The sequence below is a fragment of the Lynx rufus genome, unplaced genomic scaffold (genome assembly GCF_022079265.1).
Source record: "Lynx rufus isolate CCGP_SWC_20201006 ecotype Redwood Valley unplaced genomic scaffold, mLynRuf1.p SCAF_26, whole genome shotgun sequence".
In the NCBI taxonomy this organism is placed as follows: Eukaryota; Metazoa; Chordata; class Mammalia; order Carnivora; family Felidae; genus Lynx; species Lynx rufus.
Window position 1 is genome coordinate 11,824,175 of NW_025814841.1, and position 27,249 is coordinate 11,851,423.

The 27,249-nt window shown below is 38.2% G+C and overlaps 1 protein-coding gene across 3 annotated transcripts in view; it reads right to left on the reverse strand.

Annotated features, from left to right (window-relative positions):
- ESRP1 (epithelial splicing regulatory protein 1) overlaps positions 1-27,249 on the reverse strand; it is a 53,431-nt gene that overhangs the window by 9,715 nt on the left and 16,467 nt on the right. Inside the window, exons 5-13 of one of the 3 annotated variants that reach the window (XM_047088988.1) lie at positions 25,517-25,615; positions 25,326-25,380; positions 23,538-23,645; positions 23,296-23,428; positions 23,159-23,201; positions 20,714-21,015; positions 17,384-17,602; positions 14,991-15,189; positions 10,501-10,669 (exon numbers count right to left, since the gene is read on the reverse strand). In XM_047088988.1, coding sequence (XP_046944944.1) covers positions 10,501-10,669; positions 14,991-15,189; positions 17,384-17,602; positions 20,714-21,015; positions 23,159-23,201; positions 23,296-23,428; positions 23,538-23,645; positions 25,326-25,380; positions 25,517-25,615 — 1,327 coding nt within the window. Of the gene's footprint in view, positions 1-10,500; positions 10,670-14,990; positions 15,190-17,383; positions 17,603-20,713; positions 21,016-23,158; positions 23,202-23,295; positions 23,429-23,537; positions 23,649-25,325; positions 25,381-25,516; positions 25,616-27,249 lie in introns of all 3 variants that reach the window. The other 2 variants (XM_047088989.1, XM_047088987.1) reach the window with 2 other exon arrangements.

Genomic DNA, 27,249 nt, shown 5'->3' on the forward strand with positions numbered 1-27,249 from the left:
TAATGAGAAAGCAAATCCACACCTACAAAAATGACTAAAATAAAATCAAGTTTAAAAGGTTGTGGAGAGGGGCGCCTGGGTGGCTCAGTTGGTTAAGCGGCCGACTACGGCTCAGGTCGTGATCTTGCGGTCCGTGAGTTCGAGCCCCGCGTCGGGCTCTGTGCTGACAGCTCAGAGCCTGGAGCCTGTTTCGGATTCTGTGTCTCACTCTCTCTCTCTGACCCTCCCCCGTTCATGCTCTGTCTCTGTCTCAAAAATAAATAAACGTTAAAAAAAAAAATTAAAAGGTTGTGGAGAAACTGAACTCTCATACATTGCTGGTTAGAAATGTAAAATGGTAGGGCACCTGGCTGGTTCAGTTGGTGGAACATTAGACTCTTGGTCTTGGGTTGTGGGTTTCAGTCCGAAGTTGGGTATAGAGACTGCTTAAAAATAAAGTCTTAAGGGGTGCCTGGGTGGCTCAGGCTGTGATCTCATTGTTTGTAAGTTTTAGTCCCCCACTCAGGCTCTCTGCTGTTGGTACAGAGCCCGCTTCAGATCCTCTGTTTCTCTTGCTCTCTGCCCTTCTCCCACTCGTGTGTGCTCACACTCTCTTTCAAAATAAATAACATTAAAAAATTTAGACATCATAAAAAAAAAAAACAGAAATGTAAAATGGTGAAGCTCCTTTGGACAACAGTTTTGCTCTTTCTCAAAAGTTAAACTTAGAATTAACGTATGACACAGCAATCCCACTCCTAGGTGTAAACCTTATACTAGAAATCTGAAAATTTATATACATGCAAAAACTTGAATGTAGAGGTACACAGTACCATTATACTTAACAGTCAAAACACCTTCAAATGTCCAACAAGTGATAAATGGACAAACTAAATGTCGTAAATCCCTACAATATTATTAGCCATAATATTATTTAGCCATAAAAAAGAATAATGTACTGACCCATGCTACAGTATGAATGAACTTCAAAACATGCTCCATAAAAGAAGCCAGGCACAAAGACCACGTGTGGTATGACTTCATTTATATGAAGTATCTGGAAGAGGCAAATCCATAGAAACCAAAAATAAGTTGGTAGTTCTTTAGGGATGGGGTTACGGGAGAGAGTGAAGGGGGTAGAAGGGAGGTGAATAGGAGTTTCTACTAATGGTCACCAGGTTTCTTTTTGGGGTGATAGGTTATTCTAAAATTAGAATGTTATATTATCTAAAAATTGGATTATAAAACTTGTAAAATTAGCAGCACAACTCTGTAAATACACTAAAAATTGAATCATACATTTAAAATGAGTCAATTTTCAAAGCAAGAAAGAGTATCCAATGGAAAAAAGACAGTCTCTTCAGCAAATGGTGCTGGGAAAGCTGGAGAGCAACATGCAGAAGAATGAAACCACTTTCTTACACCATACACAAAAATAAACTCAAAATGGATGAAAGACTTAAATGTGAGACAGGAAACTATCAAAATCATAGAGGAGAAAACAGGCAACAATCTCTTTGACCTCAGCTGTAGCAACTCCTTACTAGACCTGTCTTGGAGGCAAGGGAAATAAAAGCAAAAGTGAACTATTGGGACTTCATCAAGATAGAAAGCTTCTGGACAGCAAAGGAAACAATCAACAAAATTAAAAGGCAATCGACAGAATGGGAGAAGATATTTGCAAATGACATATCACATAAAGGGTCAGTATCCGAAATCTATAAAGAACTATTCAAACTTAACACCCAAAAAACAAATAATCCAGTGAAGAAATGGGCAGAAGACATGAATAGATACTTCTCCAAAGAAGACATCCAGATGACTAACAGACACATGAAAACATGCTCCACATCACTCATCATCAGGGAAACACAAATCAAAACCACAATGAGATACCACCTCACACCTGTCAGAATAGCTAAAATGAACAACTCAGGCAACAACAAATGTTGAAGATGTGGAGAAAGGGGAACCCTTTTCCACTGTTGGTAGGAAAGCAAACTGGGTACAGCCACTCTGGAAAACAGTATGGAGGTTTCTCAAAAAATTAAAAATAGAATTACCCTCTGATCCATCTGTTGCACTACTGGGTATGTATCCAAATGAGACAAAGATGCTGAATTAAAGGGGCACATGCATCCGAATGTTTATAGCAGCACTATCAACAATAGCCAAATTATGCAAAGAGTCCAAATGTCCATCAAGTAACAAATGAAGATGTGTTACATATACACAATGGAATACTACTCAGCAATCAAAAGGAATGAAATCTTGCCATTTTCAACAACATGGATGCTAAGTGAAATCAGTCAGAGAGACAAATATATGATTTCACTCATATGGAATTAAAAAAATTTTTTTTAAATGTTTATTTATTTCTGAGAGAGAGAGAGAGAGAGACAGAGTGTGAACAGGGGAGGGGCAGAGAGAGGGAGGCACAGAATCCAAAACAGGCTCCAGGCTCCGAGCTATCAGAGCCTGATGTGGGGCTCAAACTCACAAGCCATGAGATCATGACCTGAGCTGAAGTCATGATCGAATTCATATATGGAATTTAAGAAACACAACAGATGAACATAGAGGAAGGGAAGGAAAAATAAGATAAAAACAAAGATGGAGGCAAACCGTAAGAGATTTTTAAAAATATTTTTTTAATGTTTATTTATTTTTGAGAGAGAGAAGGAGACAGAGAATCTGAAACAGGCACCAGGCTCTGAGCTGTCAGCAGAGCCCAACATGGGGCTCAGACTCAGGAACCGTGAGATCATGACCTGAGCTGAAGTCGGATGCTTAACAGACTGAGTCACCTAGGTGCCCCATAAAAGACTCTACTGCATTGTATGTTAATTTGAATTTGAATAAATTTTGAAAAATAATAAAATGGGTCAATTTTATAGTATATAAAGTGCCTCAATAAATATGAAAAATCATAGCATTAACTTTTCAGCTAATTGAGTTAAAGACCAATTTACAGTCAATATCTGAGATAGTCAATGCTTTCATGGAACATAAATTACTGAGTTATAAAAAAATCTTAGGATGTGCCTGGCTGGCTTATTTGGAAGAGCATGAGACTTTTATTTTTTTTTTTTTTTTTTAATTTTTTTTTTCAACGTTTATTTATTTTTGGGACAGAGAGAGACAGAGCATGAACAGGGGAGGGGCAGAGAGAGAGGGAGACACAGAATCGGAAACAGGCTCCAGGCTCCGAGCCATCAGCCCAGAGCCTGACGCGGGGCTCGAACTCACGGACCGCGAGATCGTGACCTGGCTGAAGTCGGACGCCTAACCGACTGCGCCACCCAGGCGCCCCGAGCATGAGACTTTTAATATCGGGGTTGTAAATTCGAGCCTCACATGGGGTGTTAGAGATTACTTAAGTAAATAAAACTTTAAAAAATTTTAAGTCTTTTATCAGATTCTGTGTAGATTAAAAAACATTATGAAAGATAAGAGAAACAAATTTCAACATAAGAATAGCTTCAAAATATGTATGGATTTATCTGCCACAACAGAATAAGGAGAACACAGAAATTATGTGCATTTGCTTTACGGCAGTAATTTAGAAAAAGACAAGAAATTCAAGCAGGAAATTTTCTAACCACTCCAATTAAGAACATAAATGATACGGACGCCTAGGTGGCTCAGTCGGTTGAGTGTCCGACTTCAGCTCAGGTCATGATCTCGCGGTCCTTGAGTTTGAGCCCCACGTCGGGCTCTGTACTGACAGCTCAGTGCCTGGAGCCTGTTTGAGATTGTGTCCCCCTCTCTCTGCCCCTCCCCCACTCACACTCTATCTCAAAAACGAATAAACGTTAAAACAAACCATAAACAAGAGCTACCCATCAAAAGCAGATTATACTAGTAACTCATCTTAATCTTTACGTTCAATCGTTACTGTTTTGGGTTCTTGCTGCCATTATACCGTTAGTGAGGTTTCAGATTCTCAAGTGCAAGTGTTTATCAATGTCTCATGCGTATAGGAGGTCCACAATGTAACTTCTACTCAGAAGCCACAAAGGTTAAAAAAAAAAACTGATAGGACTAAAAAGGTAACACTGAACTCAAAGGTCCTGTGGTTGGAAAGATTGTACCGTAGGCACATAAGCAAGAAGGTTGCACTTGAGGGGCATCTGAGTGGCTCAGTTAAGCGTCCAACTCTTGCTTTTGCCTCAGGTCACGATCTCAGTTTGTGGGATCAAGCCCTGCATTGGACTCTACTCTGACAGGGTGGAGCCTGCTTGGGATTCTCTCTACCCCCCTCAAAATAAATAATATTAAAAGAAAAAAAAAAGGGAGAGACTGCACTTGAGCTGGGTGCAACCCCAATAAGAATGAGGGGAGGCAGAGGAAATGAAGGGAAAAAGAACACAAGAAGTAAAGACATTATTTATGACCACTTGCTGGGACAAGCTGCACTGAGACAGTGTTAAGAAACTGCTTAATGAAACACATGAATAAGTATATTATAAAGCTGTTGAAGATTCCCTCCACTGCAGTACTCCATGTCTTCTCTGTCCAGTTAAAACCTTTTTCAAACCCAATGTAGAGAAAACCTATATTTCTGAGAAGTTATGACTTCCTTTCCTTTGAAGTTAGGAGTTTTGAATATAGGTTTCTTTTCATCTGACTACCTGCTCAGAGTTCAAAATTGTTATTCCCATATCAATAGCCTAAGAGTCTATTGTCAAGACTACCCAAACATTTCTTTTCTATCCTTTATTTTCCCAGATTCGAATTTATATCTAATTTTGTAATACCCAATGTATTTGAGTAAGTCTTACAAAAATTCTTGCAGAACAGGGAAAGATATATGAAGATACTGGGGGCTGGGGTGCCTGGGTGGCTCAGTCGGTTGAGTGTCCGACTTCAGCTCAGGTCATGGTCTCGCGGTTTGTGGGTTTGAGCCCCGCGTCGGGCTCTGTGCTGACAGCTTGGAGCCTGGAGCCTGCTTCGGACTCTGTGTGTCTCTCTCTCTGCCCCTCCCCTGCTCATGCTCTGTCTCTGTCTCAAAAATAAATATAAACATTAAAAAAAAATTAAAAGAAAAAAAAAGAAAGAAAATACTGGGGCCAAGATGCCTACCACATCAGAACACTCATAATACACACTCTGTTGAAAACAAGCCTCATAATACCCTTCCTCATTTACTAATTACAAACTACTAAACATAGGTAACACAAATTAATGTCATCAGATGACATTCAAAATCAAGGTAGTCATAGTGTGACAATATTCTTAATTTGAAGACTTGCCAGATTTCTCTTGAAAAGAGAAATCAAAGCATTGTGTAGTCTGTTAGAGAAAGAAATAGGTTAAGTGAAAAGATTCATGAAATACATTCTCCCCTCTGATGAGTTACAACACATTAACCTAGGAAATATTCCCTTGCCAAAATTATTGCACAACCTTTGTAACAACATTCATCAACACCACAGTGTTACAAAGACCATGTATTCAGAAGTGACTCTTTGAATTCCAGCAAGGGTGAAGTCTGGAGTCAATTTTCATGTAGGAAATTTTTGATCTGACTCGACTTTTTCATCTGAAATCAATAATCTCAAGGTTAATTTTCAGCACTGGTTATGAATTTTGTGTGGCAGTTGCCCATACTGATTACTACACCTGGGCTCTTCTTAAAGACTAGAAGGTAAATGTTACTACTGGGAGAAACTAGGTAGGGTGTATAGGAGATCTCTCCCTACTATTTATTACAATTGCATGTGAATTAAATTATACTTCTCTCAAAAGCTAAGTTTGAAAATATGAAATATAGGCATCTCCCAGAGGCTTGGTATTTTTTTTTTTTTTTGGTTCAAATGCAAAGAATTCCGGAATAGAATACGATAATGCTGTACAACAAAGCAAACAGTGCAGAATGCCTCAATATTACTAAATCTACATTGCTTAGGTAGAAATAAGCTGATTGTATAACAAATGGTTATCCCAGGAAAGAAATAATCTCTACCACCCCCAATCATTCACATGGGCATGCAAATGAAGCACACTCATGAATAAAATATCCCTTGTCCTCTTTCTTGGTCCAAGGAATATGTTACTTTTTTAGTGTCCTACAAAAGGTGAGGTGATGCATACAAAGACATTTATGTTAATCTGGCTTTTCTTAAATTAGATGGCATTGAGTTAAAAAGCAGATTTTTCACCGGTGCTACAGCTTTGATGCAAAGGAGAATATGCTTTTCCTAGAAAACTGAAAGATCAGAATAAAAGGTGGGACTTCATGTAACTGGAGAGGAAAAGGTGTGATCTAACAGAGTTTTGAGTGGTAAACAGGGTGGGCATGAACATATTGGCCTTTCTAACTTCTTTGTACCCTTGGCTAAGCTCTAGGATACTAAGGAACTGGAACGGTCTTCCAAAAAGAGGCGAATTGGGGGTGCCTGGGTGGCTCAGTAGGTTAAGTGTTGGACTCTTGATCTCAGCTCAAGTCATGATCTCACTGGTTGGTTCATGAGATTGAACCAGGCGTGGGGCTCTGCACTGACAGTGTGGAGCCTGCTTGGGATTCTCTCTCTCCCCTCTCTCTGTCCTCCCCTGTGTGCTCGCTCACACTCTCTCTCTCAAAATAAACAAACTTAAAAAAAAGGAGGAGAAAGAATGTCCATAAACAGAAAATAAAAACCACATATGCTTTTATTTCACTTACTCTTCATGATGTTATTGTCACAGCCACACATTTAAACTGCCAAAAACTTATTTAGTATTAAATGGTTCATGGAGCGTCTGGATGGCTCATTTGGTTAAATGTCTGACTTCAGCTCAGGTCGTGATCTCGAGGTTCGTGAGTTTGAGTTTGTGTCTGCTGTCAGCACAAAGCCCACCTCGGATCCTGTGTCTCCCTCTTTCTCGGCCCCTCCCCAGCTCAAGCATGGGCACGCTCACACTCTCTCTCAAAAATAAACATTAAATAAACAAACAAACAATTCATGTTTTCTCCTTAAATTGTTCCTCAAGAAACCCAAATCCTTATGATAAAAGATGCCATATCTCAGAGCAGTAGCCACTGGAGAGTTTATCTTCAAATTTATAAAGAGAGCAAGTTAGAGACAAAATAAAGACAAATGCTCTCGAGCTGAAGGAGACCACTGACAGCACTGACTTTGAACAGGGTTACATACATACTCCGTCAGCTGCTCTATACCAGAGAGAGTCCAGGTTTTGTTAATGTTCCCAACAGATATCACACAGAGGTACTAAGTAATAGTTTGCTCAGTTAAATTGAAAGTCAAAAACAGTTAAAACCAGGGTGCCTGGCTGGCTCAGTCAGTAGAGCATGCAACTCGTTCTCATGGTCATAGGTTCGAGGCCCATGTCAGGGGCAGAGAATAGTCAAAATAAAATAAAAATAAAAATAATAATAAAATCTTAAACAGTTAAAACCAATCACTTCTTTTTGAGGGACATGCTTTAAAAATTCTGCAAAATACTTGGCATCTTAAACTCTTAAAGTAATGAACACATTAAATTAATTTCAAGTCAAACTGACATATTTTATAAAAAAGTAGGGAATTTAAAAATCTTTAAAAAGAGACACAAACTCCAACACTTCTGATTAATATCCTTTTTTAGCCTCACATGTGCTCTCTTAAGACTTTCTCCATTTATCAGGGAATATGGTCAAAATATACATGAAAACTTACGCAGCAATTTTTCAATAGCCTCAAATGCTTTATAGTCATGTCAGATTAGAGTTTAGTGGTATTATTCCAAAACTGTGAACTATTTTATAGTTTTTTGGAATTCGTTTTTAAAAATTATTCTAGATTTTGCAGTATAAATAAGAGGACATTCCCATGTTTCAACACCTTGTTTATGTGGGCAATTTCATTACAATTAGGGAAATGTCAATTAAAATAATGAAATATTAGGGGTTATTTGAAAGTATTAATTTAAATTTAATACACATGATCTTTGATTAAAAATTTCATTTCTGTGAAATTGTCCTACAGAAATAGATGTACTTAAAGATCAATACAAACTTTAATAGAGAACCAATTTTTTTTAATTTTTTTTTTTTTTTTTTTTTGAGAGAGAGTACAAGCAGTGAAGGGCAGCGAGGAAGGGGGACAGAGGATCTGAAGCAGGATCTATGCTGATAGCAGCAAGCCCAATATGGGGCGTGAACTCACGAACTGTGAGATCATGACCTGAGTCAAAGTCAGATGCTCAACTGATTGAGTCACCGAGGTGCCCTGAGAAAAATTTTTTTCAATTAGAGGTCTAAAAATAAAGGAATTGTTAAATTCTCATGTATTTTCACCCTTGTGACATCATGCATAAGTTTAAACCTCTCATGGCAGGTTTAAAAAAAAAAAAAAAAAAAAAGGAAAGAAACAGGTGCCTGAGTTGCTCAGTCGGTTGACTGTACTGTTTCTTGATGTTCGCTCAGGTCATGATCCCAGGGTTGTGGGATCAAGCCCCCCAATCAGGCTCTGTCTCCCTCTCTCTCCTGCTCCCCTTCCCCACTCTCTCTCCCAAAAATAAAAAAGGAACAAATGAGCAGTACATGTTAAGTATGCCACACTATTTAGAAATGCAAACATATGTGTGTATTCTCAAACCAATAAGAGTGATTGCTTCTGGACTTAGACGTTTATAAAATGGGAGTCTACTTTTACTCACTATATTTCTATACTCTTAGACTTAACAAGAGGACCTTACCAACTTCAAAACTACTAGAAAAAAATTAACCTACAGACAAGGGCATGAAATTACAGGAGCTATCAAGCCATAAATGTCAGTTCCTCCTGCCTTTGGGGTTTCCATTCAAGACTTAAGTTCCCATCTTACCACGATAGCTAGCTATTTCTAAGGGATTCCTTCTTTTCATAGGATCCAGCTTACAAGTCAACAGTGGAATCGAATACTCTGCAAATGTATTCTAGAGTTGAGAAATAGCACCCAAAGGAACAATGCTTTTTCACTCCTGACATTCTGATGGTGTAGACAAAGATCTCTCTTATAACCAGGACCCACTACTAGCCAAGTGATTGTCACAGGGTCCAGAGAAGGTGACAGACTGGGACTCGGCTGGGCACCTGACACAGTACTCAACCATGAACAATCATTCATGCTTCTGAGCTTCTTCAAACCTTCAAAAGATGGCCAACTGACTAGTATTGCTTCCTCCCTATTCTTCCCCAGTAGAATAAAGAATAGCTGTGGGGCACCTGGGTGGCTCAGTCGGGTGAACGTCTGACTCTTGATTTTTGGCTCAGGTCATGACCCTGGGGTTATGGGATGGAGCCCCATGGTGGTATCTGAACTGAGCGTGGTTCTCCTTAAGCCTCTATTTCTCCTTCTCTCTCTCTCAATCCCCCTCTGCCCCTCTCCCCTGTTCATGTGCTCTCTTAAAGAAAGAAAGAAAAGAACATGTATAATAACATTAGTGAATATTTTTAAAATGTCTAATTAAGTAACAAATGTAATGAACTGTGGTTACAAGCTTCACCGCTAGAGATTCTACAGTTTCTGCTCCATTCTCAAAAACTAGATGGAGAAGGAAGAAAACTACAATGTGACATGGCAACTATGGGGATCGGATAGGTTACTTCCAGATCACTTATCAAAAAACTTCACTTACGTATTGGTGGACGTACTCAAAACATGCAGTCAAATAGCTTGGGAAGGAAAAATAAGGCCTGGGATAAGCTAAAAATTTTTGAGCAATATTGCTTGCACCAAAGTAAAATTTTATTCTAATAACATGAACTGGTTACTGGCTAAACAGTTTTTTTGAAAAGAAAATTTAACAAAATTTTGAGATGTCATTATACATCCAAGTTAGATTCACAAGCAGTCAGACGTGAAAGGGACTTCAAAAACTTGGTCAATCTTATCATATTTTAAGAACCAGAAAACTTAAGTGACTTGCCCCAGTTAGAATAAGAGCTGAGACTAAATCTCAGGTCTCCTAACTTCCAGACCAACAGCTTTCCCTCCATTATACCTCCTGCCTTCCAGAAATTGAACAGAACTCAAAAGAATGAACTGGATTAAAAATATGTTGATTCCAAGAAAAGTACTGACGAATCTCATCTTGGACTTGTTAGTACTGGTTTGGGGTGGGGTGGGGCGAACAAAATACAAGTTCTGTAAAATTTAAAAGTTTTTATTTATTATGGGCCTACATATGAATTGATGCTACTTAAAAATATAATTGTTCTTATGGATTTTCCTGTTTTAAAATCCAGTTACATGATATTGCCACGCTGTTGCAATACTTACAGTGCTACTTACTTATGGTCCTAAGACAGGAGCAGGAAACAAAGGAAATTTGTCTCCGTGAGTAACCTAAAAGATCCTGCTGTCAATACGTGGTGAAAAAATAAACTTATTTTGGTCTCGAAACAACCTCTGTGGTCAGAGAGATAGGACAGAGGCTGCTGCCCGCCATCCTAACCTTCAATGGCAGACAATATTCTTTTGTGAACCCAGGCACTGGCCATCAAAGGAGTCCTTTGTTTCTGTCCTTCGCTTCCACTTCCACCCGAGCCTCACCTGGGGTAGTACGCAGTGTAGTTCATGAAGAGCTGGGTGCCCGCCGGATAGTATGCCGTGGAGGGCTGTAGTGCTCGTGGATTCAAAAGCACAGAGGGCTGATAAATGGCAGCTTCGGTAGGAATAACTGCTGCAGGAGCTGGAAATGTGTAGGAGGGAGGAGACAGGCCTAAATAAGCAAAGAGAGAGACTTTAAGACCCATTTGTCACAACTGACACATATGCTAACACTAAAGCCATAGGTCAGCATTCCACACATCCATACATTTTGAAGAGACTAGCTCTGTCATCCCAAGCAGCTTTTTTATTATTGCATAGATTTAATATTTTCTGAATTCTTTATACCAACGTGAACTTTCTCAAATGTGTAATCTCCTACAAATCTGTAAAAACATTTTTTAGGTTGGTAATTTTTTGGTGAATCTTCAACTCATCAATCGTTGAATCCTGATCCTTCATACAAAATTTGATTAAAATGTCCAAATAACTTCCTTTTGATTACACAGATAACACCTAAAAATAATCTGAAAACCCAAATACCTGGAAATTGGGAGAAACCAATTAGCAAGTGAACTTTTATGTCTTTTCAACCATTTCATGATGTGATTTTTTTCAATGTTTGTCTATTTTTGAAAGAGAGAGAGAGAGAGACAGAGAGAAAGAGAGAGAAAGAGAGAGAAAGAGAGAGAAAGAGAGAGAAAGAGAGAGAAAGAGAGAGAAAGAAAGAAAGAAAGAAAGAAAGAAAGAAAGAAAGAAAGAGAGCAGGGGAGGGGCAGATAGAGAGGGAGACACAGAATCCGAAGCAGGCTCCAGGCTCTGAGCTGTCAGCACAGAAGACGACACGGGGCTTGAACCCACAAACCACGAGATCATGACCTGAGCCCAAGTCAGATGCTTAACCGACTGAGTCACCCAGGCACCCCTCATTTTTATTTTCTACTCTTGAGTGCCAGTTACTACAAACTAACCCTTTGAGGAAACAAACACAGGACTCACATCTAGTATAACTTCAAATTAAAAGCTGGGTTGTTGTTGCCCTTTAGAGAGCTTGGCTGTTCTTTCATCTTATTAACTACTCTGTAGTAAGCATGAGATGCAAATTGTTATGATAAAAACTTAACCAGTTCCATGCATTATGCCCAAGCATAGATGACACCAGAGTGAATGGATCTAAGAATAGATTAACTGCATTATTTCCACCTAAACAAAACCCAGAAGGTGGGATTTGAAGCTAATCTAACTTTTTGGACCTGTTTTTAAAAAACAGACAACAGAGGTGCCTGGGTGGCTCAGCTGGTTGAGCACCTGACTCTTGATTTTGGGTCAGGTCATGATCCCAGGGTCCTGGGATGGAGCCCCACATCAGGGTCTGTGCTGAGTAAGGAGTCTACTTAAGATTTTTTTTTCCTCTCTCTCTCTCTCTCTCACTCACTCTCCCCCTCTGTCCCTCTCCTCTGTTCACGCATGCTCTCTCTAAAATAATAATTAAGTGGGGGAGAGGGGAAAGTGGGTGACAGGCATTGAGGAGGACACCTGTTGGGATGAGCACTGGGTGTTGTATGGAAACCAATTTGACAATAAATCATATTTAATATAAAAAAATAATAATTAAAAAAAAAGAAAAGACCACATGTAACCTGAAAAATAACTCTCAAGAAATATATGTTCAAGGCTTCCAAGCGTCAGCTGATAAAAAGCTCAGTTTAAACAGAAAACAGAAAAGGATGAAATTCTATTAACTTCCAGTTATTCAACATCTTCCAGGCCCCATAACCCTTTTAAATCAGACTCATTACTAGACAGTGGCTTTATCAAGCGGGATGAATATAACTATCCAGGCCATCTGCACCCGACAGAAGAGATAACTGAGGGGTGGCCTGAATTTGGAATTCCTGACTTTAATTTCTACACCAGGAACTATCTAATATAGTTTGTAAATAACAGAGGCCCAAGGGATACCTTTTCACAGGAAAATCTCTATTGTCTTATGCTTTTCTTTTAAAAAAAATTTTTTTTTCAACGTTTATTTATTTTTGGGACAGAGAGAGACAGAGCATGAACGGGGGAGGGTCAGAGAGAGAGGGAGACACAGAATCGGAAACAGGCTCCAGGCTCTGAGCCATCAGCCCAGAGCCTGACGCGGGGCTCGAACTCACGGACCGCGAGATCGTGACCTGGCTGAAGTCGGACGCTTAACCGACTGCGCCACCCAGGCACCCCTTGTCTTATGCTTTTCTTAAAAGTTTCTACACGTGTATGGTGATGAGTAAGAGTCTGAGAGGGGGTACATAAACCAAAGACCAACATATCGATCTCCTATTCAACTTTTAGGTATCTCCTTCATAATTCAACAAAAACTGTGATGCATGTTTGGTCCTTAATGTACATAAATTTTAAAATTATGATTCCTGGCCTTCAAGACTCCACAAAAGGGCAAACAGAACAAATTGAGGCACTAAGTCATACAGAAAATTATAAAGCTTATGCCTATATCTTGCTTTTGAACTATCAAGTAATTCATTATGTGACAATATAAAGAAAGGTAGAAATTTTTGATAACAAAACTGATTAGGCTGCCCAGATTTGGATTTCCCTCAATTGAAAAGAGCTATTCTTATACCCCTAAGAGAAAATCAGATGTATACATTCATAGATTAGAAAAGTGGAATTCACCTTCCAATGTTCAACTTTTTGCAAAAGTTAAAATTTCAATGAACAAATTAATGTTTTAAACTTTAAACCACTGAGACTGTAGCAGCATTTCTTTCCACATTGAACAAGAAACTCCTCAGTGGGGAATTTCCAATCACTATTTTAACTTCTTTAGTCATTGAGAGTAGATAAAAAATATATGCAATTTCCCTAATTTTTTTGGTTGCTGTAAAAATAGGAAATCACCTAGAGTTGGCAGGGAAAAAAAACTCCAGAACAGGCATAATATTACAATGTATTGATTAGAATTCTTTTATTTTTTATTTTTATTTTTTAAATGAGTATGTCTTCCACTTGTAAGTAGTTAATTTGGGTTAAAATTTTTGAAGAATATTAAAATACATGGAAATCTATTTTTACAAAAAAAAATTTAATTTTTTCTATTATTTTAGGACCTGTAGGAGGAAAGGGGGAAAAATGAAGTCTTAAGAAGAAAGTCTGTATTGACCAGTTTTCCACTAGGAAGAGAGAAGTAAAAGGATACCACAGCAGAATAATTTGGGTTATACATCACAAAGAAATTCCCTTATCTCACAATGTTTGATAACATTATCACTAAAGGAAATTGAAAGTTACTGATATTATCAGTGGTTTATGGACAGGATACATAGGACTAAGATTACTTTAAGATACTGCTTAAACCCAATCACAAGTTTTCAAAACTTGATAGCCATTAGTCATCAACTCCTATTCACCAACAGCAAGCAGCAGGTAAATAGAATATTAGCATTTAGGAAGTCCAAAGGGGAAAAAAAGGATTAAGCCCCACCGAATCTTCTATGAAAAATACTTTATCAAATAGTTTCATTGGTAAAGATACTCTTTATTAGAAAGCGATGTCCTAACACTCCTCATTTTATTGGGATCAAGCACATAATCCAGTTTGCTTTCTCAGTCATCTTTGAACTACATTCCAAGTGCTACATTCTTTGAACATACCCAGTATGACTCCTAACAAGGTATGTCTTATTCAAAAGTGAAAACTGTGTCAAAAAGATTCAAGTCTTAACATAAGATCCCCAAATGTCCCTCACTATCCAGAACGTGGTTTCCAGACTAAAGGGCTTATTCCTCTCAAACAGGATTCCAGATGGCTTGCACCCAGGTGCCAATGAGCAAGAGCATGGCTTGAAATTAAGCACTGATCCTGCGATCCAATGGAAACTTTGGCTAATTTATTTACGCATTTATGTGTGTATATATATATATATATGTGTGTGTGTATATATACATATATATATATATATATATATATATATTTTTTTTTTTTACTAACTTACTCATAACAGATATCCTGGAAAGCAAGAGAAATGCTCCCCAGGTTGTCCTTTGCAAAGACATACTTAATGCTCAAAAAATTAAAAATGCAAAATGGGCATCAATCACCCTTTTAAAAAAAAAAAAAAACAAGAAGGAAAAGAAAAAGGATCTAGCCATATTTATTTTACCTTTAAATGCGTATTAAAATATCTACATAGCCAGGTTGCCTCTCAGAGTCAGTGCTTATCTTGAGCACACTAAGCTTCAGAAATCAAGTGCTTATCACTGGAAAAGCAAGAATATAATTTGAAAGGAGGTATTCGTAGCATCTCTAATTATGGGTGTCCACAACCAAGGTCTTAAATGATTACCAGATACTACCGATTTCAGATGGGAAAGCCTTATGTAACCATCTCACCTGCCTTAGAAAGAACCAGGGGCACAGAAAGTTATGAAAGCAGCTTAAGCACCTACCAGCATATAGCGTAGAATAGCGCCAAGACCCAAGAAAAACTTACATGGTAACTTACATGGCGGTGGGGATAAGCCATTTCGATTTAAAGTGCCCCCCATTAACACAAAGTTCATCTCCTCAGCTGAACACTGAAAGACTTCAACATATCTGTCCTTCATGGTTTTTTTATGACACTTCTGTGCAGCCATAAATGCTCTGTCCGCAGACTTCATCTGGATAAAGGCATCTCCTGATGGGCGGCCCTGAGCGTGTGGGGGAAGAATAAAAACAAAAGGAGACTGTCTCCTTCAACAAGGAAATGGTTGCTTACAAAACATGCAAAGTGACAATCACCCATAGTACAGACGTTTTAGCCACAAAATCTGGGTGACAAGTGTTGTCTACTGAAATCTGATTCGCATTTCATCACCTAATCACCAGAATGGCCCACAAAACCTTGGAAACAGTTTTGAGGGCTTGTAGCTAAAAGTGATCCTTTCCCATTTCTATTAGTATCAGATTTACAGGGTTTTGAAAGGGTCTCCTTGTAACTGTGGTTTCAAAGTTTAGGATTGTATATTGGGTTTTGCATTTCTGAAAAACCTGATTAAATCTTATTTGATTGAGAAAAGCTAGGAATAGAACCAGTATAAGAGCTTTATGTATCCTCCTACAAGAAGCTGACTAAACCAGTGTTCTCTTTTGGCTCTCAGTTGTCTATCATTGACCTGCAACATCCCTTTCCCTTCTCCCTGAAGCTTAGGTGGTGACGTGGGCTTAGGAATAGAGAAGGGGGATAAGGAAACGGGAGATGCAAAGCACCGTGGGGGTTGGTGAAAGCTGTACTAAAAGTCTTGCGTGGGAGCCCTTCTTTCATCTCTTCCCTGGCACCTCCATCTTAAACCTTGGTCAGACAGGTGTTTATAGACACTTCCTCTATTACTAATAGCTTGCTAAAAATCCTGTTTAAAACCACACTAGATTTCTGTTTCACAGAACCAGAACACCTTGGCTTTATTTAACATGGACATTTTGTGGGGGAGAAAAAGACACAATCAGTTTTTAAGATTCCTTTTTTATGGATTTCTTTAAAAATCTCTAAGGGACTATGTAGTGCAAATTATAACCATGCAAGTTACCATAAGAGTTACCATACCAGGGAAATTAGGGATACCATGGAAACCCAGTCCAAGATGGAAACCTAACATCTTTGAGGCAGCTAAAAGCTTGTCCATCATTAAAGAAGCATTTCTCCCAAGTGCAATCATAATAGGTCATGTGGGTCAATAAGAGACAAATAGGTCTACTGTGGTTAATCAAAGAATTATAATAGCCCCTAGGTTATTAGAAATGGTGCTCGAAGAGAAACAAAATAATCCCCTGGTGATGCTGAATTGTGGGGAGGTTTTATTTAAAACGACTCCCCCCAGTGAAGCATGCTGAGGGTGTGTAAGATAAAAAGTTGCGTAGCTTAATATTGACATACGAGTAAGAATGAGCATGTGCTGGTGTGGAAACCCAAGCCAGAGGCTCAGGATGTTTTCTGATTCCTCATCCCCAGAGGGATGTACTTTCCAGTGGGACAGGATTGTGGTTATGAATGTGACCAAATCTCCACTCCAATTTAGAAAAATATTGAAACTTCCAATACAAATCTATATTTAAACCATAATACTAAGAAAACATTTTCAAAAATTCAACTTTGCTTTTAATAGAGAGTTCCAAAATTTTAATTAGAATTGCTTGGCTTAGGGGTTTTTAGAAATTTTGTCCTGCTTATAATAGCACACAATGCTGGTAAATTATTCAGCAACAAATAGGACTAATTTTATTTAACCAAAAATCAAAGGACACCAAGCCAGGAACTACTGCTAATATACTCATAAGTATACTTGTATACAGTTAGAATTTGGTTCCACTTTGATGGAGACTTCTCCACAATTCATTAATACATTTGAGCACCTGTTATGATCACATACTGTTCCAGGTGGTACAGATACAAATCCTTACTAACTTCGCATTTTACTAAACGTCATTTGAGGTCATACATATAAAATAAGCCATTTCTAAACAGTCTATAAATATAAAATACTCTGATGCACAGACATGCTCATTGGTTTATATACAATCGCTTTCACACTACAACAGCAAAGCTCAGAAAAATGTTGTATTAGACTAATAATGTATTTGTCTCCTTCCTGAGGCAAATAATTTGACCGATATAAATAATGATGGAATCAGAGCTGAATTTAAATTACCAGGCTAATGACAGCATTCTTTCTGGAGTCCATTTTAAAGACCTCCTCCATTTACAGTTAAATCTTTCCTTAAAGACTTACTACACAGCTGATGAACATTTGTACTTTTTTTCTTTTTTCTTTTTTTTTTTTTTTTACTGGAAGAGAGCCTTTGATCATAAAAATAAGCAAGTCAGCGTTCGATAAGTAACTTTCTTACCTGGTGATTCAATACCATGTGAACCCCATGAGTTCGAATATCTGTGGAAAACTCCCCCAGAAAGTCCAGGATGTCCTCAATTGTAGCCGCATAGGGAAGACCTCGAAGGCGTATACAGTCTCTAACATTTGTAGGGGGCACAAATTGCTGAGGTAGTACTGGAATAATGGGAGGGGTTGGAAGTGGAATAAGAGGGGCCGAAGAGAATCGATTCAGCACCTATACTCAAAGCAAAAGAGAAGTGATTTAGAGCCTTACTCTTCCAACATGGTCTGCAAACCAGCACCAGCAGCGCTGTGGAGTCTGTTAGAAATGTGTCTCCTCAGCTCCAACCCAGACCTCGTAAATATGAACCTGCATTTTAACAAGATCCCCAGGTAATTCATAAGCATATTAAAGCTTGAGAAGCACTTATGGAGAAAGGGATCCATGCTTTTCAGCTGGGAAAGCATGATCCCTACTTTTGTCAGATGCCTGCTGAGGCATGTGCCACACACAATACAACACGCTTAGATTAAGGACTTGTCTACTGGACAAGTACATCACTGTCTCAGGACACATACCCTGAAAGTATGCTGCTTTTATAAAAACCAGACATATTGCTAAATGTGGACATTTGCAGCAATCTATTAGATTTCATTTCACCAGGCACAGTGTTTCCCTTAATACTGTTACCACATTCTACCTCCAAACTCAAGCAAGAGAATGACATAATAAAGGAACCACAGGTCAAACAATGACTCTGGATTATATAACGCCACATTTATAATAACGTATAAAGCCCAAAACAGAATAACTGGTAATGTAAAAATGAAAGAAAAAAATCATTTGGTGACCATCAAAATAATCAGTTGTCATGTGAATTTGTGATAGTAGAAAGACAGAACATCTTGACTATCTTTTTTTTTTTTTGATGTTTATTTTTGAGAGTGCGTGCGAGTGAGAGCAAGCGGGGGTGGGGAAGGAGAGAGGTGGACAGAGGATCTGAAGCAGGCTCTGCATGGACAGCAGTGAGCCCGATGCAGGACTTGAACTCATGAACTACAAGATCATGACCTGAGCCAAAGTCAGATGCTCAACTGACTGAGCCACTCAGGTGCCCCTTGACTATCATTTAAAGTCATGGAATTCAGCTATCTTGATAATGAATGAGAGGTCAGGTGTATTTAGGAGAAAGGATTACTGCCAGGCAAAACCTTATTGTAAGGTTCTGGTCTACTTTTGTTTTAGTTTAGAACATGCCTACTTGTTTATAATACTAGAAGGTCCTTGTGCAACAATGTGTGACATCCCTAGGTTTTCTGAACTTACTACGGTAGCCTTCATCATCCTATAAACTGGAAATATAGAATCAAAACCCTCCCCAAAAAATTGTCCTGATTTTCTCACTCACACCCTGTCTGGTTGCTATCTAAGTAAGAGGTGACAAAAATAAATACAAACACAGCCAAATAAACTTTAAAGAGACAGCAAGATTTAAAAAGAAAAAAAATAAAAATAAAAAGAAATTATACAAATAATCTAGACATAGAACAAACATTACAGGATGAATATGAAAATAAATATAGTTGTAGACAAACTCAGGACAGGACATGGTCAGGCACCTTCCAATAACTGCCAAATAGGAAGTGAGCAAATAGTTATTGAATGAAATGATTACTTGTATGAGTAATGAGAAGATGACAGTGCAGAGCATATGATTACTTCAGCATTTCTTAAATAAGTCAGTAGGATGGGGTTAGAGAGGAAGCTCATCTATAACCAAAACCACATTAAAGTCATACAGAGGCAGCATACTCTATACCCAAACCAATCAACATACAGTAGCCAAGACCCTGGAGTAGTCTGTTCTAGGCCAAGATTTCCATAAAACTTTTCTTCCAATTAAAGATCTAAAGTCTCATTTTCACCTCCTCTGGTTTGGCACTGATGAATATAATATGTGAAGCCTCAAGCACATTTAGCATATTTTAGAAATTCAGAGTTTATGATTCTAATTTTCAACAAGGTACAGAACTCAAGTAGAAGTATGTTCATAGATTAGGGTTCAAGAACAGGAGGACATCAGGATGCAGAACTAGCTCAGAATGTCACCTCTGTTCACTGTAGGTATAAAAACATGTTGGTATTCTACCAGGTGAAACGTTCTTTTCAACTTTGGGCAATGATGTCAAACCACAATACACAATGGGCTTTGCAGAAAAAAGCTAGACAAAATCATTTTATGAACTCATAGAAATAATAGTGGAGTCAGTGTCCTAATTGCTTGTAAAGAGGACAAAAATGAATCATTAAAGTGACTCTGTTCTACTATGGGACCCAAGTAAAAGAAGTTGGAAGAGCCATGTGTGAGGCAGCCCACATGATCTCAGATACAAGGAAAAATGAACAGACCCTTGAAGACCATTCAGCTGGTAAGTCAAGAATAGTCAAAATGCTTGAAACCCTGCAGATGGCTTCATGTCTGGACCATGTGGGGCAAACGATTGTCCCATCTGTGCCTCAAATTCTGTGCCTCTGAATTCTGGAAGGCAATAACAGGACAAAAGGGCACTTTATGCTGTCACCAGCAGTATGGAACTGAGTAAGCCTTTTGGGAAATAAATTTGGTAAGTTATTAAAAACATTAAAAGCTCACACCATCCAGTTCTAAAGAAATCAACCAGAAGTTGAGTTTTATAAGCATGTTTATATAGAAATTTCTTATAGGAGAAAAAAACCCCAACCTAAATGTACAATGGGTTCTCTAAATAAATCATGTACCTTTGAGACATATCAAAAATGGAACTTTTTAGACATGAGTAAACTTCCAAGATATGGAAGTTTTTCTTTTTTCTTTTTTTATTGGTAAGAGACTTTTTGTTTTTTTTAAGCTTATTTATTTTGAGACAGAGAGGGAGAGCACATGTGTGAGCGGGGGAAGGGCAGAGACAGAGGGAGAGAGAATCCCAAGCAGGCTCTGACTTGTCAGCACAGAGCCTGACTTGGGGGGCTAAATTCCATGGACCGGAAGATCATGACCTGAGCCAAAATTCAGAGTTGGACACTTAACCAACTGAGCCACTCAGACTCCTCAAGATATGTAGGTTTTAAACAGAATATAAAGTATATCTACAGCAGTATTCCAATTATATAAAAACATAGTATTTTTCCTATGCGTATAGAAAATAACAGTGGTTATCTTTTAATCATGGAATGAAAAATTTTTTAAATGCACTTACACTTTCTATATTTCTCAAGTTTTATTTTAGCACAATAAATAATGTAGTCTTGTTCTTGGAAATAAATAATAAATCACACTAAGCACCAAAATGTTCTTAAAAAACCAACCTGCTGCACTTCAGCTGCTGTGCTTCTGAAGAGTTCAATGTATCTTTTACCCAACAAGTCCTTATGCTTCCTCAATGCATTCTGTGCATATTCCTCACAGGCAAAGAGAACAAAAGCATCCCCTGTTGGCCTACCATCTGGGTAGGTAACAAAAAGGATGCCTTCCTTCCCCCCAGTGATGGGGCAATGCTGTCCAAAGAAGGCCACCACTTCATCAGCTGTGGCCGTGAAAGGGAGCCCCCGCATGCGGACAATGACTTGATTTTCCTTGGAGAGAAATTGGGCTACCTCATTGGACGTACCTAGGGAACACAAATACCAGGAAACATGGGGAGAAATGGTTAAGACATCAACTTTACCAAATTTAAAATGGCAAAATTCTTGGCAATGTCTTGAGTTTTTAATTAAAATTCACACTCCCACTGAATTCATGACAACATCCCAGGAATCAGAATTCTCTTCCCACAAGTTTGAAACTTTTCCCCTACCATTTTCATAAAATACCTGTTAACTTAGGAAGGTGGCCAGACAGTTAAATCATGCACCAACCACTGTATTCTTCTCACAGAGAGGCAGTAAGTCATTGTGATAGGTAAGGGCACAGGTCAGGGAGCTAGAATGTCTGGGCCCAATCTTGACTTTGCCATTTACTAGGTTATGACTTTAGTCAAGTTTAAAATTACCTACTTCATAAATTATGATAATTAAATAAGTTACTATACATGAAGCACTTTGGTGACTTTTGTTATTATTTTCCTGACTATGTTTTATTAAGAAAGTTTCAAAAATAATCAAGTTAAGGGGAGTATAATGAACATACATGGCAGCTAATTTCAAGATTTATCAACATTCTGCCTGACATAAAGCATTTTGTACAATATTGCCACGTAGCAAATATTCAAATGCACATCTACCACCAACATGGAGCTTTAATTCACAAGCCCTAGAACAAGAGTCACATGCTTTACTGGCTGAGACAGCCAGGTGCCCCAGGAACATTTTCCTTTAAGAGCAAACTATCATACTACCTACAAGCCATGAAATCCCAGGCATGAACATATTAGTTAACTTTGCTTCTTCAATTTACAATATTAGCTATCATGGAACCTCAGAGCCATAGCAACTCCAAATGTATTTTATCACCAACCAGTATCAAACATCACTTTGGGATTCTGGAAGCACTATTAAATTTGAAGCTCTGAATTTGGAAGCCTTCATTTGTCTAAAGGAATAAGTGCCAGAATAGAAATATACCAGCAAATTGAAAACAGGATGTTTTTACTACAAGTTCAACAGTTGCAAGGATTTTAACCAGGGCTATATAATGCAGAGATACAAAAGTTCTCTATATTTAAGTAAAAGTCATCCTAGTATATATTTGGCAATAGAAGATGTTCAAAAGCCTCTTAAAAGGTCTACCTACATTCTTTGATTCAGCCATCCTAATTTTAGAGAGGTATCCTAATGAGTGGTATATTCAGAGACACAAAAATATTCACTGCAACATACTTAGCATGAAAAATTGGAAATAAGCTTTAAATGCCCAACAGGGGTGTTTTTAAAATAATGTATGATACTTAATATTGTATAGTAATTAACATGTAATATTTAGTTACATGGGAAAATATTTATAATATACTAAAAGGAGAAAGTTATAAAGCTGTATGAACAGAGCAATAGAAACTTACAAAGTAGTTTTATGTATAGAAAAAATCTGTCAGACAAACCATAGTTAACATTTTTTATCTATTACTTACAGCTTTTAAAGTAACAAATTACTCAATAATTAGATAAATATCTGTTCCCATTTCTTTTTGACCATAGTACTGCAAACAAAACACTACATACTCAAACATATTAGAGCAAGAAAAGTACTATGTTTTTGGTCATTGATGAGTTAAGGAAGCTTGAGAGAAAAACCATAAGCAGATATGCAACAATTCCAGGTATTCTGGTGTGGTATTCTGTGATTGTTTCAAAGTAGTTTTCAGACTATTTAATTTCTTTCAAGAACTACTCTCTTCCTGTACAAGACTTTACAATGACCCTTTCACCTTTTTATGATACTATTTTGTTTTTAAAGGTTTTATTTTTAAATGATCTCTACACCCAAGATGGGGCTTGAACTCACAGCCCCAAGATCAAGAGTCACATGGTCTACTGACTGAGCCAGCCAGCCTCTCTCGTAAGTTACTATTGTTAATGGCTATTTAACTACAGTTGGTTGACTCAAGCCTTAGGGTGAGTGTATACATTTAGTCACTGATACCATATGGGTCTTGTTTCCAACTTATACAAAAAAAAAAGTCAATTCCTTTGTTTCTTTAGGCAATAGAAACCATTCATGACCCTACTTATTTATTCTAGTATATAAATTTTAGATTCTTCTTATAGCCACATTATATAAAAAGCACTCACAAAAAAAAAAAAAAAAAAAAAACTCACCACCAGCAATTTTAAGAAAATCTTCACCTGTTGCTTTGTAAACCTAAGAAAAGAAAGGAGAATTAAATACAGTTTATGAGCCTTCCAACATTAATATTCATTCAAGATGCCAAGGATCTCAGATTGTGAGGACGTACCTCAATGTACCGGGTCCCCATGTGGTGTTTGTGCCTCTGTAATGCTAGGTCTCTGTGTTCCTCACTTACAAACCTAACCAGAGCTTCTCCGTTCCTTCGACCCTGGGCATTCAGACAAAGTGCTGCACCTCCCCTTTGAAAAGGACAGACAGCAGTGGGGGAAAAACACAGTGAGGAAAAATGATAGGACACCCATTATCCCTTTGGGATTACTAAACAAAATAGAATTAAAGAAAACCAACTTGGCAATATTGAGTCCTTTGAAGAATCTTGCAATGTCTTGATCTGAAGACTGCCATGGTAAACCTCTCGCCCGGACTATGGTGTTGTCATCAATAAGTTCCATCTTGCTGCTGTGGGTCAAGCAAAACTTCAGTTTGCATAATTAGCACTAGGGAGTCCAAACTATTCCCTCCCACCATTTTCCTAGTTACACATAAGGTATTGTTTGGTGTTCAGACAGACTTGTAATACTGCCTCATTTATTTCAGAACCTCAAAAATTATCTGGGCACTCAGGGCGCCTGGGTGGCTCAGTCAGTTAAGCATCCACCTTCAGCTCAGGTCATGATCTCATGGTTGGGGAGTTCGAGCCCTGCGTCAGGCTCTGTGCTGACAGCTCAGAGCCTGGAGCCTGCTTCAGATTCTGTGTCCCCCTCTCTCTGTGCCCCTCCCCTGCTCATGCTCTGTCTCTTTTTGTCTCAAAAATAAATAAAAATATTATAAACAAATTATCTGGGCACAAAGTATTCTTTAGGTGGTTCACTATAGAAAGGAAAGTGCCAAAGCAGGTCCCACACGGGTAGCTCACTCAACAAACCATCTATCAGTGAAGTTGCTTGCCTGCTTGCCATAAACTCAAAAGGACCTAGGATCAAGTCACAGAAAGCAAAGTTCTCCCGATACCCTGATAGCCAGTAAGTTCCTAGAACCAAGAAGAATACGTTTAAATTTATTATGAGATCCGGCCAGTATACCAGTGGAGTTTAAATCCAGTTTGACAGCAAAAGTTAAGATCTGCATAAAGCTGACAATTAACCCACATCAGGAATGTGTGCATGCAGTCAGAACACTGCCATTAAAATATCTCCCCTATCAAACAGGGGAGCCATCAGAGTGTTTATGGAAATGCATGGGAGTTCCCACACCTTAATGAGTCATTTGCAAGTCACCTATTATATATTTTAACACCTTTTGATGTGCTATTCCTCCCATATTCATATTTCTAATAGTCCTAGGACACTTTCAGAATGAGTCACTTTCTCCCCAACTAAATAGGCCTCAAAGTCTCTCGCTGGGCAAAGATGTCCAAAGTTTTTGCTCATTTCAGGCAGCAGGCAATCTCAGGGATTCACTGCTGTGTTTACGAACAGTTCTGTCATCAGAATGAGATCCCACCATTTCATACTTCTTGTCAGTTATTTCCTTTGCTTTAAAGTAGAAGTTGATAGAACATACTTAAAATTATCTCCGTAAGGGCCTTGTGAACTCTTTTAAAGCCTATGATTTTTCCTTTGGAAGTTCTCTGGTGAGAGGATGAATAGTTCTGAGAGGCTAAAGCAAGAGTCACAGATACAACACCTATGGGTCATAGTGACTAAAGATACAAATATTCCACTTAAGTTTAATGCCAACATCCAAGCTCACTTTAAGATACAACTTTCGGGGCGCCTGGGTGGCGCAGTCGGTTAAGCGTCCGACTTCAGCCAGGTCACGATCTCGCGGTCCGTGAGTTCGAGCCCCGCGTCAGGCTCTGGGCTGATGGCTCGGAGCCTGGAGCCTGTTTCCGATTCTGTGTCTCCCTCTCTCTCTGCCCCTCCCCCGTTCATGCTCTGTCTCTCTCTGTCCCAAAAATAAATAAACGTTGAAAAAAAAATTTTTTTAAAAAGATACAACTTTCTTTTATAAATAACATAATATTTTTAACAATGGATAGCCAAAAGGTTTAGTGAAGTTACGAGAAGAGTTAAATATCACAATATGAATAAAACAAATTAAAAGGCTCAAACTGAATACCACTCTAGTACTTACCAAGTGCCACTTTCAAATTTGTAATTTACTCTCTCTGGATCTGAAAACCTATGATCTAAAAATGAGAAAACAGAAGTCATCATTTACCTATTAGGAAGACAAAGATATGGCAGGAGATTTAAAAGTATACATGAGGGAAAAATGGCAGGATCAAACTCTACGTCTGCAACTGTTAAAACAGCAATACTTACTATAAGGCTCTGAAATCATTGCTAAAATTATATTCCCCATATCTTCAACTTGAGAGGCTCCATACCGGGAGACTGAACTATTCTTCTCAAAGTTTAAACCTGGGATATTAAGTTAAGGAAACATTTTGAGGAAGTAACATGAGGTTGCTTCTAACCCCAAATTAAACTTACACAGAGCCAAGAAGCCAAGTAAAATACATCTGAGATCAAGAATTATTTGAAATCACAGAATAGATGCTTCCTGTCAGTCTGGACTTCACCCACACTTTTTGGAGTCTCCAATTTCCCTCTTGGGCAAATATATAAAAAAGTGGCCTAATCAATCCTATCCTGAGGCACTACTAGTAATAAAATTTCTATTTATTGAGTAGCAAAGGCATGAATACTAAGCACTTTCGTTTAGTTTCAAACTACCTAGTATACACCAAAGTTAGTAAACCTCTTCATCCTATTATCTTTATAGCACATCCTCTTCATCCAATATTATCTTTATAGCACATCCAAGGCAGTGATCATACTGACTTAAAGATATGGTTACATCTAGAGATGCCTGGGTGGCTCAGTCAGTTAAGCATCTAGCTTCGGCTCAGGTCATGATCTCATGGTTCGTGAGTTCGAGCCCTGCGTCCAGCTCTGTGCTGACAGCTCAGAGGTTGGAGCTTGCTTTGGATTCTGTGTCTCCCTCTCTCTTTGCCCCTCCCCCACATGAGCTCTGTTTTTCTCTCAAATAAACATTAAAAAAAATTTAAAGATATGGTTACATCTCTCTCACTCTCTCAATAAATAAATATCCCCCACTCTCTCTCAAATGAATGGATGGATGGGTAGGTAGGTAGGTGGGTAGGTAGGTAGGTAGGTAGATAGATAGGCAGGTGCCTGGGTGGCTCAGTCAGTTAAGTGTCTGACTCAATTTCAGCTCAGGTCATGATCTCATGGTTGTGAGATCAAGCTCCACATCAGTCTCTGCACGGGGCATGGAGCCTGCTAGATTCTTTCTCTTTCTCAAAGGAAAAAAAAAAAAAAAAAGATAGTTACATCAGTCAAGATCATGAGGCATCAAAAGGCTTTTTAAGGCTGTTTGAAAAAAAAAAAAAACAACTTCAGATTAGTGATGACACTATTTCTATGCCACCTTTACTCAGAACTTCCCTACCAGATTTATAGAGCCATATAGTATAGCCTTCTTAGATGGCAGCAAATGCTTGTCCTTTGAGAGTAAATTTGTAGAAAGAATTCAAATACTCAGAGCTAACAAACAATGGCTAATATGCCTCTCAATCAAGTGAATACATGCTTTGAGCAAGCCAGGATACATGGATTTTGAGAAATGCATGGCTTAAGTTGGGTTGGGGAGTGGGACCAGAAGAGATTTACATCAAGTTTTACAAATTTATAATCTAAAAGAAGCATGTATCTTTGACAAAATGGTTGCTTAAGAAGTCATTAAAATGTTTAATTTTGTTATTTCTAAGTTTCAATACTACAGTCATACTTTGTATTATGTACAAATTTGCATAAATTTCATAATATAGTACACAACGTATACAACAGATAACACTGTGGGACCTATCTTTCCTCCAATTTGGAATGAAAACAGCAATCTGGGTGGTTGTTTGCCTTTTAGTTTTCTAACTGGTACTTTATAATAAGGGTAAAAAATGAAGACAGACATTAAGAAAAACTTCAAAGCACTACTTCACGGCAATCAAAGAGGATACAAGATTCAAACAGTT